General features: G+C 36.8%; 1 protein-coding gene across 1 annotated transcript in view; it reads right to left on the reverse strand.

The window, feature by feature from the left end:
* RYR2 (ryanodine receptor 2) overlaps positions 1-19,673 on the reverse strand; it is a 375,829-nt gene that overhangs the window by 247,997 nt on the left and 108,159 nt on the right. The window contains exon 4 of the mRNA XM_051615046.1: positions 14,520-14,624. Within this exon, the coding sequence (XP_051471006.1) occupies positions 14,520-14,624 (105 nt within the window). The remainder of the gene's footprint in view (positions 1-14,519; positions 14,625-19,673) is intronic.

Here is a 19,673-nt window from a genome sequence, read left to right on the forward strand (position 1 = left end):
GAAGCAAAGCATTCCAGCTAGGAGATTTATATCTTCCTCTACTCCTATACTAATTTTTATGAACTGAAGCAGAAAAATCTTACTAGAAATATAAGAATTTTTTTCCATTTTTCAGTTGAGGAAACTGAAAACATATAGTAAAACCTCTGTCCAAAACTCTCTAATGGAGATAAGCAAGATGAGACTAACTAGAATTGAACTAGATAGACTGAAAAAGACATTGTATTTATATTTCTGTTAAAACACTTAGTTGTCTTCATATACACCTTGATTTCCTAAATTTATTACTCAACAGGTTCATTTATGATGTCTTGTCTTCAAGCCCAGGTTTGCCTTTTATTGCAGACTTTCATCTTCAAGATGTTTCAAGAGCTGTGCTTTCATGTCTATTTGGTTTAGCTCCTTCTCCATATGCAACATAGATCACAAAACAGAACTGAGAAGAAATAAGTTAATTTCTCTTTCCCCTAAAGTCAGTTTTTACTGACCATTATCCTGGAAAGAAAACTTTGAACACAATAGAGACTCAATGGTCACACTACAGCTCGAAAAAAGGGCCTGCCACCAACCTCCAAAATAGGAAACCTGTCTGGGATGATGAAAACGTTTGCTTTTATGCCATAGGTGCTCATACATCTTCATTCCAAATATGGCATACTGAAAAGAATGGGCCAGGCTAGAAATATTTGCGTGTCATGATTCTGTGATTTGAAATAGATAATGATTTTATTCCTGTCCTTGCCTCTCCATGAGGATAAGCAGAACGCAGAAATACTGCACCTGCACTTCTTCATTTGTGCCAGTACTTACATTTGATCAAAGTGCAGTTGATCAAAGCCAAATCTTTTTCTGCATTACTTGTAATGGTCTGCAAACAATCACTTGTGACACTAAACAAGGTGTGCTGAGGAGAAAATTACAGTATTTGTCTTATCTGCAAAAGTTTTTTCCCTTGTATTTCCTGTTCTCCTGTTAGCAGGGTGGCATCTCTAAAATAGCTCCGAATAGTCAGGATGTTAAGTAGAAGAAGCCTTCAAACTACCTCGTATTTTCATAAAGCTCTCCACTGGTAGTTAATGATACAAAAGCCCACACTGCATTCAGTGCTTTGTGCTCCACTTCTTCCCTCTCTTTCCTCCTTTCTCTTACTTTCTTTCTTTGCAGTCAGAAGCATTTAGGCTATGCACATTCAAAGTTCGGAAAGGCAGACCCTGCAATTAGCACAAGCTAACATTGCCATACATAAGAGCTCTCTCTTCATGACACATCACTATCAAATGAAGTATTATCCAGAGAATTTCTGAAGAAAATTACTGCTGCAATAGTTTGTTACTTCAGGGAGTTATGCCTGGCACCTTTAAACAACCCTTAGACTCATGAAAGTAAGCAAATAAACTATATATATATATATAAGAAGCTATAGTTTGCACTTTTTGCTCAAAAGTTGGATTAAAAAATAATTCTCACCTTACTGCATCTATGACTCGTCCAAAGAGAAAACTTTCTGGTCAGTGCTAGGAAATGAAAAGAGCTCTGCTTACTTACATTAAGACACCTCTGGTTTGTTTCTGACTTTTCCCACTTGTGGGTGATCTGCTAGCAAACTTGCAAATCTTTTCAGCCCATCATATTAGCAACAACTGCTGGTAGCTTTCAGAAAAGTTATTAACTAGGCTACTGTAGCATAAATCGAAGAGCTTAAACTGTCAGAAGTGCATTTAACTGCCAATCTTCAGAATTTTTTTTAGGAAGCACCTTGATAACTTGGCTTACTCATTAATATATAGAATATTTATTAAAAGAAATAGGGAGTGTTAACTTCTTTCATCTGCATGAGGGATTAAATTACTTTCCCCTCCCCCCATGCTGAGAAAATGATAAAACTGCCAGCTCTGTGTGTTATCTTGCTGCTTACTAATACAAAGTAATTAATGAATTCAGAATTCCACAGTTGGATACAGATTACTTGAATATTCAAAAATCCACCAGTTACAGTTGCATTCCTGTTCCAAAATGCCTCAAATTCCTCCCCCACAGCATGGGAAATCTTTTTAGCTCTGTGAGGAAACACAGGATTCCCCATCCCTTAAACACAGAGGAGAATTATACATGCAAGACATTTGCATGTGATGATTCCTTCACATGAGGCACTTCAGATGAGTGTATTTTGCTCCCTTCAGCAAAGACTAGCCTGCACATAAAATTAGACAGCAGTTTGCTGGTCAGTGGCATGGAAAACACATTTTATTAAACAAGGCACCAGGAAAAGTGATTAATCAGCCATGACTGGATGATTAGATGGGAGTTAATAAGCTCAGGATGCAAATTAGCTGGAACTATGCCTAACTGATGGATATTCACAGCATTTTCCTGAAAAATGAAGTTGTCAAATATTGGAGCAGAGGTTGTGAAATTAATATTTTTCATAATACGGAAACAGTTTGGCTTAGTGTGCACACACAATGTGTGCAATCAAATGCTTTCATTCTGTTAATAAGGTCTGACACAGATTTATGAGTGCCCAAATCTGAAAAACTCCTAACATTAATTACAATGCTTTACCACAACATTAGAGAGACTCCTATCTAAAAGTTGATGGAGATTTTTTTTTTTACAGCTATTTTCTCATGTTGTCCAGGAATTACTTCTGTCTGTATTTCAGTGCTTTTCTAATGTAATTGGGGGGCTGGAGGTGACATCTAGAGGAAAACAAGAACATCCTGGAACTAATGTTACTAATGGAGGAAAGAAAAGTCAGATATTAGTACCAGTAATCACGCTGTTACACTGATCAATCAGTTCTGCTCCAAATTTAAGATCTTCTGTCAGTAAAAGGAATGGAACAACAATGTATAAAAACTATGAATCCTATGGATGTGGAAAACTATTGAGCAATTAAAAAAAAAAAAAAAGCATAAATGAAACAAATGCTATCAAAATATTTTTTTGGAAAAAAGGAAAAATGTTATTACAGTGTAAGAGACACCCATCTTCCATTGCTGTACTCTGCAATCTGTGCAAAAATCAGGGTCAGGTTTACATTAGAAAGGTAATTAATTCAATACATACCACTCTATTTATTAAAAACCCACTGAACTATGCATAGGGGCAACAGAACTTGGTTACACCAACCTGCAAAACAAATGAAACTTTTAGCTAAGCATTTCTTCACAGATATATGAGTGAATATAATCTGCTTGTATCACTCCCTTTAATCAACACCTTCCTGATTTAATTTTCAGGAAGCTCTTTACAAATCCCAACTACAGTAGGGTTCCTTCATACTTGGCTCTCTGAATCTGACTTCTTGATTAGTCTTATTTTGCTCACAGTCTGAACTGATGCAATATGCCAAAAGAAAAACATTAAACTGATGGAAATAAAAAATTCTCCGAGAATTAAGAGGCAAAAGCACTGAAAGTTCCCATTCTCAAATGCAGTTACACATGAAAAGAAGATGGCTACAAACCAAAAATTCCTAATTGCTTTAAATACATGCAGAATAAGCATCAGATAAAGAATTTAGAAAATGCTTCCTACTGTATTGTACTCAAACGACTGTCTAAATCTGTAGCCTCTAAATTCTCAGGAGATTTGCCTTTCAAGTTACAAGGGAAGCCCCTAACCATTGTTCTACCTACAAAACTTTTTAAAGAATGGCCTGTGGTAAAAGACAGTCTGAAGAAGAGAATTGATGCTAGAGGGTGAGGATTAAAAAAAAAAAAAATAGAAGAAGGAAAAACAAAAACCCACACACAAAAAAGAAAGGTTAGAAATGTTTTCCTGAATGTTTTAGCACGTAAAAAGAGATTTTTTTGTAGTTCACTAATAAACTGTATCAAGAAGAAATGGTCAGATTTTCCTGTCAAGACCAACAGATCAGTTTATTCCATTAATCCTTTGCTTGACTTTTTAAATGTCCTAAGGAGATCTCTTTTTTTTAAGGTAATATTTTCTCTACTGTTTTACATGAAGCTAGAAAAATCTTGAAATAATCTATTAAAGTGATTAGGATTTCACAGGAAAAATTAGGAAAACTCACTGGGATTTCAGAAGCCTAAACAGAAAACCTATTGCATGGCTTCTTCTCAACACATGCCACTGTATTAATGAGTTGAGAAAGGACTAGACAAGCTGGGTAGGTGCAGGCAACTGAGCTGCAAAAAGGTTAAACTGTGTGAAATACTGAACTGGAGCAAGTCTGTGTCAACCGACACTTACACTCAAAGATCTCAGTTCCCTAATGAAGTTTTGTTTTCTACTTTGCAGCTTCTTGCAATTACGCAGTGTCACATGAAGCACTGTAATCTTATACTCTCTGCAGTTATAGCATATGAAGATGTTTCCTGTTGTTATTTTCTTCAGCAGAAAAACACCATAAGAAGCGTGTGCAATGTCAAGTCTGGATATAGAGAATGTAGGACTACAACATCAAGTCAAATGTGTAGGTTTGTTGTAGCATTCACTGTAGCAAAATATGTGCCAAAAGATTCCAAGAAATGTGTTAGCAGCTTCCAGTATGCAATTATGAAATAACTAATTCACAGGTCTTGCATCTTACACGCTTAGCTGTGAAGCAACAGGACTATTTTTCCTATCAAACATAAGTGCAAATAGAGTTCTGTAAGTTTGGTTCATGTTATATTCCTTCTGAATCAACAGAGACACTGAGAACTGTTTCCTTGACCTTACAAAATTTGAATGAAACTATAGAATGCTCACCGCTCCCCAACAACAGAATAAGTTACTTAAAGAGGAAAATAAAATATTCAGTGACATAATATTTCACAAAATTTAGTGAACTGCCAAAGTAACCAGAGACAAGAATGCTCTGATACAAAACAAATTACTCTTATTCACTAGGTTACATGAAATGATCACATTAAATAATCACCCCTAAAAAAAATTATGAAACAAACAGGATTTCCAAATTTATCCCTTTCCTTCTTCTCTGTATGTACCATTATACTCTTTGACTTATCCTAATATTTTCTAAATATAAACTTCTTTCCAGAAAAGTTAGTATTCTGCATATTTATCAACAGACTGTCATCTACCAAAGCCCAAGCGGAAGCTGAACGTGTTGCCATAATTACAAGCACATTCCACAGCACCAACAGTATCTGCACAAGCAAGCATTAACTTCAAAAATCACACACAAGACTTCCTGAATTAGGTTTAAAGCAGATGCCAATATCCAATCAAACAGAAGTCAGTTTTACTGCTAGCAGCCCGAGTGCCCCCTGCTCTTTTCAAGTTTCTCTGCTTTGCTCTGCGTATTTCAAAGTATGCTGTTTCCATCAAGAAAAGCAATGAGTGAGCTTTTACTACCAGCACATGAAAAAGGAAAACAAAGTTTTATTTATTTAGGCACAGAGAATAGCAATTATTTGGAGGACCAAAGGGCAACTAACTGTCTAAACAGCAAGCAGTGGAAAAGATTGCAGCCATGGCAGAAAAGAGGAGAGTGCTAGGGAAAGGGAGGACAACCTCAGAGCTCAGCAACTATCACATATTTATCAAAAAGCCATTTATGGATGAAGATCAAAGGTTTTTCAAGAGCAATGAACAACGGGATAATACCTCTTCTTCTCACCCTGTTGATAGGACTCTAAAAGCATAGGTTTCAATTTTAATTTGAAAACTAAAAGACTGATATCTACAAAGAGCCCATGGAGAGACAAAAAGAGCACAGACCATTCTTTTAATCTAAATGTATAAATGACTCAATCCAGCCTTCCTGCAGGAATTCAGCAGGAGCCTGTACTGCAGCTGAGATCCTGCAGACACTCCAAAATGAGGCCTGTTGGCATGGGACCTGCTGCACGTCACAGGAAAAAATGGAGCTGGACAGGCTGGCAGCACTGGCTGCTGCGGCAGCAGCTCCCTGCCGAGTCAGGGTTTCCCTGCCCAGGAGCCCACAGGCCTGCCACTTGCTGGGACAAGGTCTCAAATGCTCAAAACTAAAATTTTGGTTTAGGAACAGCTGGGAGATCCTAATGCACACTGAGGCAAGGTCTTGGTTTATGGTTCCCACAGAGTATTGAGCTCATCCCAGGCCCTGCAACCCTGGTTGCTCTGAGATGAGCTCAGCTGAGGTGGATGATCCTGCCATTCTAAAAGGCACGACAGGCCCCCAGTAAAAAGCAGGGGTTCATAGCCTCTGCTATTCTTAGGTAACATCCTGGGCTACAAATCAGTCAGCAGGAGCCCAGACACAGAACCTCATCCTCTGTAAACAGAGCTGCTCCCTGTTCTCAGCTTTTTTTCTGTTAAGTTACATTCCTGGTTATAAAACCCTTCATTTCTTTCACTTTCCTTCCCCCCATCACCAGCTCAAGAGCTGTTGCCATTCTCATAAGCAAATTAAAAATAGTAAGTCTCTATTGAAGGAGAAAATCTGGGGAACAAAACTCAGAGCACTGATCAATTAATGGGAGGAGATATTCTGGCCCTTGTAGGTCGTAAACCATGGGAATAGAATGCAGCTAAGTGAAGTGGAAAAGCACTGACCCTGAGAAGCAGACAGTAAGAAGCCACAGTAAATCTAACCAAGGCTATGCTAGCAGAGGAATGTGCTAAGCCTGCGTTTAGAGAAGGAAACCTGCGCTTAGCTAAAAAAGTAGCATTTTGGCAAAGGCAGCCTATGTGGAGTTATGCTTAGATCATGACTGGCACGTGAACAGGTTAAGGGAACCAATGAAACAGGAACAGGATCCGCGTGGACAGTGAAAATGTGTATAAAACGCAGCCTGTGTATAAAATAAACGATATTTTGCTTGCATCAAGCTGCGTCCCATCTCTCAATCGCCGCGGTCTATGATAAGAGAGAACTGGAAAAAATAAATAAATCTGACTGTTAACTTTAGACCTAGACTAGTATAACTCTCACACTACAGTAGTACTAAAATACTTAAAATAGACTGAAAAACCTGCTTGGAAGGCTTTGGTTCTACTATTGTTTTTGGAAGAAAACATTTGATGGCTCTGCAGCATGACCTTCCAAAACCAGAAACCATACCTTCTCAAGTGAATCAACACTACCACAGTTGCTAAGAAATGGCTGGGCATCAAAAGAAACAATTTTTCCACAGACAAATAGTTATTAAGTGTGAAATAACACCTGTTCTCACTGGACCTGTCATTTTTGCTAAGACACTGTAGGTTCACTCCATGATGTAGATGCCACGGATTCAAATTTCTTATTGCTGTGGGGAGATGAAGTTACATGCATGCAGATGTATCCTCATGCTAACAGTACCTATCCAGACTTGTTCAGCAGCAATGTTCTGTGACAACTGTCAGGAAACCATGCACTCAACATCAACTCTGACACATGACACCAGCAATACAGAGATTAATCCTGCCCATCCCCAAACTCAATCATTCCCCTTTCCTGTTCAGGACAAGAATCGAGCCTGTTCAGTCCTGCTCAGTCTCACAATTCTACCTCTACCTCTTCTTCTCTTTTAAATGCTCCCCATGTTACTGTCATTCAAATGTTACCTCTCTGGGGAAGACTAATTACTTCCAAATGTGAACTAACATCAAAGTCCATGATGCATACACAGCATCATTAGCTCAAAAGAACCCCAAGGTGTTGAACCCCTCAAGATAAGGAGAGCTAGAAACAAAATTACATTAAGAAAATCTTGAGAGAATTTGAAGATTAGGATTTGTTTTTTCTAATTTCCCACAAAAGGTATTAGTTTGTTACCTCCAGGAGGATGAGCACACTGAACACATTTCAAGAGGAAGAACCCCACGTGTAATCTTCCAGCTGCAGCTGCTTTGAGGTCCTAAAGAGCTGCCTGATAGTAGACTTTCTTGTTATGCCATACTGCACACACCATTAACATTTTCCATACTCCCATCTGTATAGCACTGCTATGCATTTCCTACACTGATAATTTTGCATGAGATATCTAAATAGTCTTTAAACTTACTATTATAAGCCACTAAGATGAAACAAAGGATCCCTCTATTTTTGAAATTGTGCACAGTAATGCAAATGAGAGCAAATTTTTTTTCTATGTATGAAGTAAAGGAAGAGAAATATTAAAAAGACTTCAAGTCCACTCAGGTTTTCAGACAGAACATAAAAGAAAAAACCGTGGGATTTCCTGAATAAATAAAGCACTTAAAATCACCCCAGTATAAATGCTGCAGAGCCCTACACTATCCTAACATATCCTAGTACATGTCATTCAAAATACAGAAATTGTAACTATGTATAAATTTGCTTTCTTGATACAGAAGACATGCAAAGATATCCTTATTTCAGTAGTACATTTTTTTCTAGTAAGCGAACAAAAAGCTGACATTTGATGTGAAAGGCCACAGAAGCAACTGAGAGAAATCCATCTTGTTACATACAGAGTGAGTTTGGTGCATCTGTCCTGCAATAGTAATTAAAACAGAATTCCAATAGAAGCACATTGAACTCCAAGTGCTGCTGATGTTGCTAACAAGCAATTCATGTAGCATAAAGCCAAGCCACCATCAGAGGAATTGCAATTTCCATCCACTTTGCTGATAAAATTGCAAAAAGCCTTATCAAACCCCTTAGCAGTCTCATACTCTTCTATATATACCCGAACAAAAATAAGCCCATGCACACACTGCCTGTTGGCAACACAAAGCACAGTTCAGCAAACAAGAGCTCCAGTAGTTCTCATCAGAATAGCTGCCTCTTATTTTACACTCTCCCAATAAAAAGAGATATTGCCATGGCTGGATGGTAGAACAATTAAATTGGGATGGTTTGGCACCCGCTCATCTGCTAGACCACTATGTACAAGAATGCTTTATCACTGCTGACAGAAATAATTAAATCTGCTATGAAAGAGTTCACCAAGAGTTCTCAATCACTGTGATGATACATCTCTCACCCACAGAAAGACACACACCATACTGGCAGGTGAAAGCAAGCCAAGTACCACATGTATTTTTGTGTGTTATATATAGATAAAGATACAAAATCTATTCGCCAGTGTACGGCATGTAACATACAACCTGGAGTCTTCAAATTTCAATGGCCTCATTTCTGATAATTATCATGGAGGACTATAAAAGACATCACAAGGCAAAAGACTGGGAAGTTATTTATATCATGACCACTGTATATATTTCAGAAAACCCTTCCAAAGCAAATGTAACTTGAGAAATCACAAGCTCTTATTGGTTTCAAAAGAGTGGTTTTTGTTCTAGCCAATACAAATGATACATGACTTTGTGCTTGTTCACTTTCTGTAAAATGTCCTTTAAATGCCAAGCTAATTTAATTTCTTGTACACAGTCGCTGTGCCCAAAACTTTTCTCATTCTCTTTGAGACAATAAATGCATTAACATAGAATGAAAGTTCAAATTAGTCACTTGTTATACAAATACAAATAGTAGCAATGTTTTTGAATTCTCAAATTTTTCCTTTAAAAGAAAATCATTTATAGTGAAGTATATTAAATACAGATATATATATATTTGAAATACATTTCAAATAAGTACTAGTAGCAATAGCCTTTATGAAGGTTACCTTACACTTCATTCTAATTTGTATACCCTCTTGGCAATATTTTTCTTTTAATAGCTTGCTTTTTTTTTTTTTTTCAGCATGCTTGCTTGCAGTTGGTTTCAAAATAATTTTCAGACAAAGTCTAAATCATTTGCTGAGGTAACTGAGACTAAGAAAATACCTGATGTGTTTCCATGTCAAATATGGCTAGATACCTTTCCTTTTGGCAACTCTACAACTAGCACAAAATAGCAAAGTGATTGGTGAAAAACTTTCTAGAATCTGGAAAATTCACCTGGATGTCATCCGTAGAGGCTCAAAGTAGGTAAGCTTCCTCAACTGGCCCTGAGTTTGCCCAAGAAACTGATAATAACCAGTGTCATCACCTGCTTTCCCTGCTATATGTCCTGGCTGAAATTTGCATGCTGGACCCAAAGGTACCATCACTTTAAGATCTTTCATGGAACACCAGAATCAACAAGAGACAACATATTGAAAAAAAAGAAGGCAAACCCTGGATATACAGGCAGGACACTCCAAGCAAGACATAGAGGAATCCTTTTCCTTGTCATAAAAGGTGAGACTGGTGACAACATACTAAGTACAAGTCTGTTGTCTAACTTTTGTGAAAGAGATACTTAAAACTCAAAGCTGAAAGAAGCTATGAAATTATAAATCCCTTCCCCACACCTGAAACCTGTCAACTTCCTTCCCATGTACTTGTAGCACCTCTTCTAAGCCAAAGACAGCAGTGCAGAAGAGGTGCACCAGCACAAGAGCAGTTGATAGTAATGTAAAACTGCCAACTTTGCCTTCCTTTCCTCTTGCAGAGACGTAAAGTTAGATTCCTTTCTCCTACCCAATATCCATCACATCCAGAGCAACATAACTATCTACCTTTATTTTTAATATTGTTTATATTATCCATAAATCTCAGAAGTTACTGAATACAAGCATACTAATGAGATAGAAGGCCAGGCTTCATTTCCTAAAAGAAAATTTGGGAAAACCTCCAGGAACTGATTTGATTATGGCAGCTCAGCACTTTCACAAGGAGAAGGTCCTGCAAGTTAGAGCTCTATAACCTAGTGAAGGAAAATTTTCTTAGAAAAAAGCAAAACAAAACAAAAGCAACAAACAAAACAAACACCACCAAAAAACCCAGAGTTAAAAGAATCGAAGCAAAACATAACAAAACATAACATCTTGTGGTGATGGTTCCTGAATTATCCTGGAAAGATGTGGATTTGCTTTCTCAAGATAATTAGGTTTGATAAGATTCAGTGAAAAACTAGGCACTGGGCTCTGAAGAGGTCTCACTGGAAAGATTTAATGGCCAGGCTAAGAATATATGATCTTAATGCTTTTTTCTGTTCTTAAAAGCTCTATAAAAACCCTACAGTTTCCATTTCCATATTTTACCTGCTCTTCTAATAGTCAAAAATTGCATTCAAAAACCAAGTCAAAATAATTACAGAATAATTCCTAGGCCATAGGCCCTTCTAGGACAGAAGAGCTCTATAAAATTCAGCTTGCCCAAGACACCAGAAGCCAGACTCTGGGCACGCATGTAATGACACTTTTCATTTATATGATTATTTACTATTCCCTTTCCACAGTATTCCTCCCTTTTTCTGCACACAGGATGGTTCTTTTCTGTGGGGGAACTAACAATAAAAGTAGTACATGCATATAGTACTCAAGTGCCTAGCAAAATAAAAATTCACCTGTTTAAAATGAAAAGTGTAAATAATGCTGCCAGAGCAAACAAAACAGGTTGTGGTTTTATTTTTTGAACCAAAAGCATATAATCAAGATATGAATTTCAATGGTTTAATAAACTGCCAGAGATAAACATAGCATTTTAAAGGGAACTAGTATAACCTCAGAACACAAAGGAACTACTCAGTGCCTGGGGCTTGCAGAAACAGAGCAGTACACAGGTTCTCATGAAATTTCACTTATTTTCAACTGTTGCCTTTGATACTAGCATTTAGTTGATTCAGGAGAAAAGCAGATAGCCTCAGATGGATCACTAATCTCATGAAGTATAGATATTCTCATTTTGGGATTCTTGCACTAAAAAGGTAGGGTTTTATTGCAAAGGTAATCTTGCACATTTAATACATACAATGAGAATAAACATTAAATCCAGTTGCTGCATGCAGAAAGGACAAGAGAAGCTGGTAATTCTTCTGACTCAAGTCAGCATGAGCTTTTCTCTATATTACTCAACCATTTCATTATTGCTGACTTACCCGTTGAATAATAAGAATACCTATTATACAAACACAGCATTCAAGAGATTACACAGCATAAAAATTGAAGAAGCACAAGGAGACCACTTTTAGACACAGCAGTCTCAATGACCTCTATTGTAATGAAAAGTAATTGAGGACTGAAAGGAGCTCCCTTTGCAGGATTCTTTCCATCAGAAAACTGAGGTCATATTGATTCCAGTTTATAGTAACAATCTGACAAGAAATTATTATACTTTATTCTCCTTAATGAAATAAAAACATTGTTATTCTAAACAAAAAATTGATGCTCCTCCAGGAAGACATAGGGCTTCAGATGTATGCACAAAATCACCTCTTCTCATAAAATTTAAAGCAACCACATCAGTCATCAAATGCAAAAGTCAAATGTTTTAACAGTTACTTCAAACAAATATGAAGCTGCCTACTGAAGTAACTATCCTCCAAGGAAAAGTTTATTAATTTTTCATAGGAACTACATAGAAATATCAAATGTCAGTTCGGTTAATTTATCAGCAAGTACACATACAGTCATTTTAGTATTATCATTACTCTTGATTTCCAGAGACTTACTAGAAAGAAAAATGACAATGCAGACAGCAATATGACCATGTTAATTTTCAAGCTACTGTTTTCAGTATTTTCTCCCAATAGCAAAATATAAGTATGCAAGAGGCACACAGGCAGATTCCTACAGCATTTACATAGAAGCCAAGCAAAATTTGCAGTAGAAATATGTTCATTATTTAATGAAAAAGTGCTGAGGTGGTATAGCTACAGTTCTGTATCATCTGCTAGTGTTAGGACTAAATAGCTGCTGAGAGCACAGTAAACTACTCTGTAGACAGGTAACAAACCACCTAATGACCACACTCAGACACTTTGTTGTAACCTTCTTGTGTGAGTCTCAGAAGACACATCAGTACAACTGCCATCACTTTTCTTGAGGTATAGATATGAATGCCCAGAATTCTGACCTTCCTTGTTATGCACTGAAAACATCAGTAACTGTTTCCAGGAAATACCAGATTAACATTAAAAAAAACCTGTGAATCTTGGAGTATGTAGGTCCCATCAGTCATTGTGTCCTACAAAAGTCTTTTTCTTCTCACATCTAGTGCAGAAAATAGTCCAGAACTAGTGCAAATATTCCACCTGAGACTCAAAAAAGCTCTCTTTGGCCTCCCCACTTTCCAACAGAATCCCCAAGCTCAAATTTTCCAATCATTCTTCAGGGAACTTGGTAATTTTTCCCTTGTTCTCTAGATGTCATCTCTGTATTAAGAGTAAATATTCACTGAACAGTTAGCCCTGAGGCTCTGGTGAATTTTCTGCTGGGCTGAATTTAGCAATTAATGTTACAATTTTTTTTTTAAGTTTCAATACTTCATACCAAAAAATTGGATGTTTTTTTCATGCACTCTATTCTGCCCTATAACACTAATTGCACACACATTGCCCTACACCTTCTTTCGTGCCTGCTCCTGCCCATATCTGGTGGGAATAAACAGCATTAAAACTGTTGCTCTGCTTCACACATATGGCTGTACACAGCCGTCACTGCACACATGAACCATGATTTTTTATATTATACCTGTATGCGCTTGGTTCTTTTGAATTATTTTCTTTTTTTCTGTGGATTTGCTTGCTCTTGGCTTCAGTATTTACAAACTAAGATAAGAAGGATCCCTGTTTAAAAGCATGGATCTGCTTACTCTGCTTACCCTTCCCGGAGATGTGGTTTTTGTTCTCTTGCTGTTGGAGATAGTCCTTGGAGCAAATTCTCACTGACAGCACCCCTTTGGATTATCCATGGGACTGCTCCTCGTCTTAATTTCACAAATACCATTTTCAGTCTCAGTGCTTTGCATTTAACAATACTGCCTACTCTACATTAGTTTAAAGTTTGCTTTCTCAAGACATTCCCAGAAGTATCAGAAGCATGTTTCTCTTCTGCCAGCTTTCTTGAGTGAGGGACTTATTGCTAACCCCAACTTCTCTGTTACATTACTCTGGGGCCCCCAGTCACACTTCCTCACTTACAGTTTATAGGATTTAAGCTGGAGCATGGTATTTAAATTAACCCTTCAGGGTGTATACGGAAAACACAAGCACATCATAACAAATCAATTACACACCAGAGAACACAAATTCCACTATTATGATTTTTTTGTAAATACCTATTTACAGTCAAATGATTAACTTTATTCCTATTATCCTTCATCTTTCAGGCTGCAAAAATGTGTTAGTTTCCATATTTCTTGTCCACCGAGACTGACTAACATTCTATTTCCAGCTCTAAAGGTGAGTTAGAGGACATTTTAGCTCAGGCCACACAGAATAATTTCACTATTTCCAGAGAAAAACAGCACATATCAAAGTTATTTTAAAACTGCTTGACAGTCTCACCTGACAGTCAGAAATCCTCTGGAAGCTTACCTGTTCTGAAGAAGTGATCAAGCATTACATTTCACGTTATGAGATCACAAATTAAAACATTCTTGTAGCTCTATGCTGACCCAGAGCACATTGAAATTGTTGTGAATTTACAACTCTGGCAAGCTTCAATGAAAGCTACAAGTGTTTAGAATTTATCAAAAATCAGACTATTCCTTTAGAAAAGGAGGAAAACTAAACATAAGCCATTTATGATGCTATAAGCTTGTGCCAGTCATGAAATCTGTGGTACAGTGGAAAAAAAGTGGCTCTATTTTGCAAGCTGAAAAAAAGTGAATATTTGGTAACTTACCCCTTCTGCCTTTTCTTCTGTGTTAGCCAGCATTTCCTGGAGGGCTCGTACTGACAGAGACTGCTCCAGCACAAAGGTGCAGATGGACAAATCAGGTGGAACATTCTAGGTGAAAGAAAAACATGATATTACATTAGTGACAGATTTTCCATGAATCTGAAAGATCTGCTACATCCTCAAGAGTATGAAAGCCAGCCATATACTGGGATGCAACACTCAAGGCTTAGCCAGCAAGTGAAAGGAAGTGATTCTTTCCCTCTGCTCAGCAGTTGCAAGCTGACACCTGGGCTACTGGGTCCCATTCAGGACCTCTCAATAAAAGAAGGAAACCAATAAATAGCATCAAGCTCAGTAGAGGATCACCATGATTGTCAGGACTAGTGCTCTCACCTGTGTGGCTGCAGGAGCTGAGCTCAGTCAGCCTGGATTGAGGAGAGAGAGGAGAGGGAGATCCTATGGTTCTCTTTACCAATCTAGTGGTGATTACAGGGAAAACAGGTGCACGCTTTTCTTGGAGGTGCTACTTGAAAGGAACCGGAGCAGCAATATAAGTTGTACCAAAGAAAATTACAATTAGATATTGCAGAGAAAAATTCACCGTGGGAGTAGAAAACATTGTCAAAGGCTGCCAAGCAAAGTGGTGAAATGTCCACTTGGACATTAGACATATTGATCAGATTGTGGGGGGAACAAATGTCAGTCTTTAGGCTACTGGTGGCAGCCACACCTCATTCTGATGACAGGTTTCAGGTCAAGATTAATTTTCTGTAATACAGAAAGCATAAGGCACTGAGTGTCAAGGCCCAGCCAGTAGCTTCTCAGCCTTGCAGGACAGTATGCTTCACCATATTCTAAGCAGGATAAAACTAGAGTCTTATAAAACTTCAAGTGACTAAAAAAAATTATTGAGATCTCAAAAAGCTAATTTTCCAGACTATCATAAAAATTTCTAATAAAATCGAAACAGGTTTGTAATAGCAATGTCTAAGTTACAAAGTAACAAAGTAAAATGAGACTATATGTAGGGAACTTTTCTTCTGTTAATAGAAGAATGTGCAACTCCTACACACCTTTTCTTGGATGATCCTTTTCTTTTCCTTTTGATTTTACTTGCATATTGTAATTTAGCAATACTTTCACTGACTATTGGAAATTGTTTTCACACCATGAATGTTTTTACTGCTAAAGCTGCAAAACTGCACATTTATTCAAACTCCCTATCAAAAGATATCTTCATATAAATTAGAGTAGTTTTAATGTCCAGTCCAGAGAGCAACCACATATTCCATGGGCTAAAATGAGAATCTGCAGCAATTAGTTTGCAGTATCAGGCTTTTTTGACAACAGGTCAAATGAATAGGTAGATGCTTTAGTGATTGTTTCAACAGACTATGAACACATAATTAAATAATAAAGACTTGTAAAAAAAATATTTTACTACATTTCTAACAGCCACCCACCAATGCACTTTTAATAAATACCAAAACAACCTGTAACAGGTTAATGGTAACATTACAACCTTAATTGTCAGCCTTCTTTTCCACTAATTTTTTGTTGTGTTCATCTCTGCTGCAATAACTTCCTACATGAAGGCACAGAAAAAAAGGTTCATATTCCAAAAGATTTGTTTTGTTTTGTGACAGAATAAGATCCTTAGACAGTAGAGGGAATTTGTATCACCTATCCTTGATCAAAAAGAGTGGTGGAAAACTGTCTTTAACAATTGCGGTATTCAAAGAATTTATTTTTACTTTATTTTTTAAACAATTGCAAAATCCATTATATTATCATGTTTTTAACATAAAATACACCTGGTGACTTCAAAAGTAAAAGGTAACAACTCCATTTCTCAGAGCTTCAAATTGTCAATTATTTGACTAGACAATCTGATCAGTCATATTTACAACCTAATATACAAATAACTTGTTAAAGAAGTTCTAACACAAACTAAAAATGGAATATTAAATGGTAAAAGGAGATATGTACTACTAGTATAAAAATAGGATAAAATAATAAATTACTATTAACTTTTTCTATTGATCCTTCAGCATTGTTTGTAATAGTACCCATAGTCAGAAAAATAAGACAAAATAATTTCATTCTTATCTGCAGTTTTAAAAGCATACATGTTACTGTAGTAATTGCTGGGTTATCTAGAAAATTGAAAATTATTTATTCTTCCTGTCATTTTAAACTCTATTTATTGTGTACAAGAATTTTCTCTAATAAGATTTACATAGTAAATTACACTATACTCTGTGGGAAGCAGATTAGCAAATTAGATAATCATACCCTTTATTTAAAAGGTGTTCTGAGCAAAGCTTTTGAAATGCTATTTAATATCTCTAACTCTAGTCCAACCCACCACTGAATCATGGATACTGGATGTATTCATTATGCACTATTTCGGTTTTAATTATTATTTACAAGCATAATATAGTCCAGTGTGATGACAGTGAAAGCAAGAGGCCGAGATGCAAAACTCAGTCCCACTGTCATTACTCTGATGATCACACAACACTAACAAGCACTAACAATGATGTATGACATGCTCATATGACATGATGCACATGCTCCTGTGCATGTAAACGGAACTCCTGCCTCTCATAAATACTAGCACAAGATTGAAGAATAGCAAATTGCACTAGCAAACACAATCCTGTCTCTAAGAATAAGCAGCTTTACCCCAGCTTTATTTCTTTTCCTAGTTACTTGCAATCTTCCTATTTGTCTTTTTAGGCTCATGGTTATTTATGTTTCTCTTCTAACCAAATTCCCAATGAAAGGGACTTGGAGATATTTAATCTCTAACTGTTTAGTGAATATTCTCATATCAGTACCTAATAAAACACCTTAACTAAGCAGCTTGATTTACAAAGCAGCCACAATTTGCATCATTGTCAGAAATAAGATGTGGGTGTTTGTAACTTTTTTCAAACTAGCACATGTTTAGTAGCACATGACTACCTTTGAAAATCCAAGTAGGAGGATTCAGAAAATTAATTTTAGTACAGAACTAGAAGCAAAATATCTGTAGCCCTTTTTGTGGGAGTAGCCTGAAAGAAACTGAACCCATTCTCTATTTTCAAGTTACATTGAAATTTATATACCTCAGTGTTCTTGGCAGTCCTTTCTACTTAAATGAGATTCTGTCTGATGACAGTGATGAAACACACTCAACATTACCAAGTAAAAACATTAATTTCTAGGACTCTACAAGGAAGGCATAACTCTCCATGTTTTAAGTTTTTCATCAAAAAGATTAACACAATACAGAAATACATGGCTCTGACAACAAGGCCCATCAGCCAAATAGGATAAATTGTATTCAGCAAATCCCAAAACAGGAAAGACAGTGTATGAATTTTTGGCCTTAAGGTTTTGGTTCTAGAGGAGAGGACCTTTCAAGAACAATGTCAAGCTCCTGCATGTTTATCATCAGCCGACTGCAAAGGCTGTCTAGCCAGCTCCCACAAAAAACTTGCTTTCAGTTGTTTGTGACTATTTCAGTCTGAAACCATCATTTCCTATATGAGGCATCTACAAAAGACTGAGCATTGACAAAGTATTCCATCCAAAACAGTTTTTTCCCTCACAACTACAGAAGTCTCAACATTGAAAACTTGTTATTCTTTTATATCTAAAAACTCTAATAATCTCATGGAAGAGTGGTTTGACAAGGGATTGGTCTTTTGTCACAAGTATGTTTTTAACTTTTTCTAGGAAAAACTTTGAAAATCCGGTCAACTTCTACTTCCCTGAAAAATGTCTTTTTTACCATTGTGAAAAGTTTATTATTAACAATTGAAAGCTCTAAAGACTCATTGTTCACAGAAGAGCTGCTTCATGGGGTAAAACTGGAGAACTCACAGGAATACCAGGTGGGTGAAACCAGAATAGGGTCTAGAATAAAAAAGCAAGGGAAAAGGATACCAATACAGGATAAAACTGCAAGCAATGGCACTGAGGCCAAATCCAAATGCACCACAATCAATCGACTTTCAATGCCTAGAACACAATCCAGCTTCAAGCCCTCAATGGTTTCTCTGAAACATATTGCTTGCCTCTGCCACCACAGGCTTACCATCTGTACTTCAACATATCTCGTTAATTTGACCTAAACAAATGATTGGTTTAATTTTTTAAGAAGATTATCTTCTTGTGGTCACATATACAAAGTTTCCACGTTATTCACATTTCTGAGTGTAGAATTGTCTCATAAATGAAGCCTTATATTTGACAAAGTCATCAGAGGAAAAATCTTGATGCATGCTTTCTGTTGATACATCAAAGACAAACACTCGCCTACAGGGATCTATGTCTTATCACAAGACGTTACTAGTTTTTATCCCCCTATGTGTTAGCACAACAGTGAAGACCAAAATCCTTTCCTACACTTATTTTCAGATAGCGAATGTAATCTGCAGGTCACAGTGGAACACTTCATTCCAAAGAAAAATGCATTACCTGAAACTTAAGCTGTACAAACTGAATGCATAAAAACATTCAGAAGGAACCTGCTTCTCGGGTTTTCCCTCTCTCACAAGCTCCTTTTAAAATCTGTAAGAAATCTATTTCAACTTAGGCTGCTGTTACATAAGTACAACTGTATTTCCTTCTATGCTTGTAAATAGCATCACATTTTTATATCATCATTTTTCAGTTTTTGCTATTTGGAAACAACTTTGATCCTGAGAGCTCTTGAGGGGGGTAAGGCTATTACTAACAGAGCAGAATGTCTTAACTGCTTGGAAGTTCTAATTCCCAGTATGATATATACTTTTTTTACGGATTTAGAGCCTAGTACATTCCATCTCTAAAAAGGATAAGTAAAGAGGATTTTTTTGCTTTTTTCCTCTGCCTCTCCTTCTGGTCTCTTCTAACCATACGTAAGTCCAACACATCTACATTACTGATAGCTGCTTCTCTTATTTTTATCTGTTCTCTGAAAAACTAAACATCCTAGCAACAAAAAGGAGTAACATTGAGAAAGAAGCTATGCAACTGTGTTTCAGCCTTGCGGGATAAACCAGGTCAATAAACTCAAAAGCCATTATAAAATATGGTGCTATATTCAGAAGCTTGGGTGAACATTAGGGAATAGTATATCACCTTAATGCAGCGTAAATGTGTTCATTTTTAAGGTAATTTTAA

The sequence above is a fragment of the Apus apus genome, chromosome 3 (genome assembly GCF_020740795.1).
Source record: "Apus apus isolate bApuApu2 chromosome 3, bApuApu2.pri.cur, whole genome shotgun sequence".
Lineage (NCBI taxonomy): Eukaryota > Metazoa > Chordata > Aves > Apodiformes > Apodidae > Apus > Apus apus.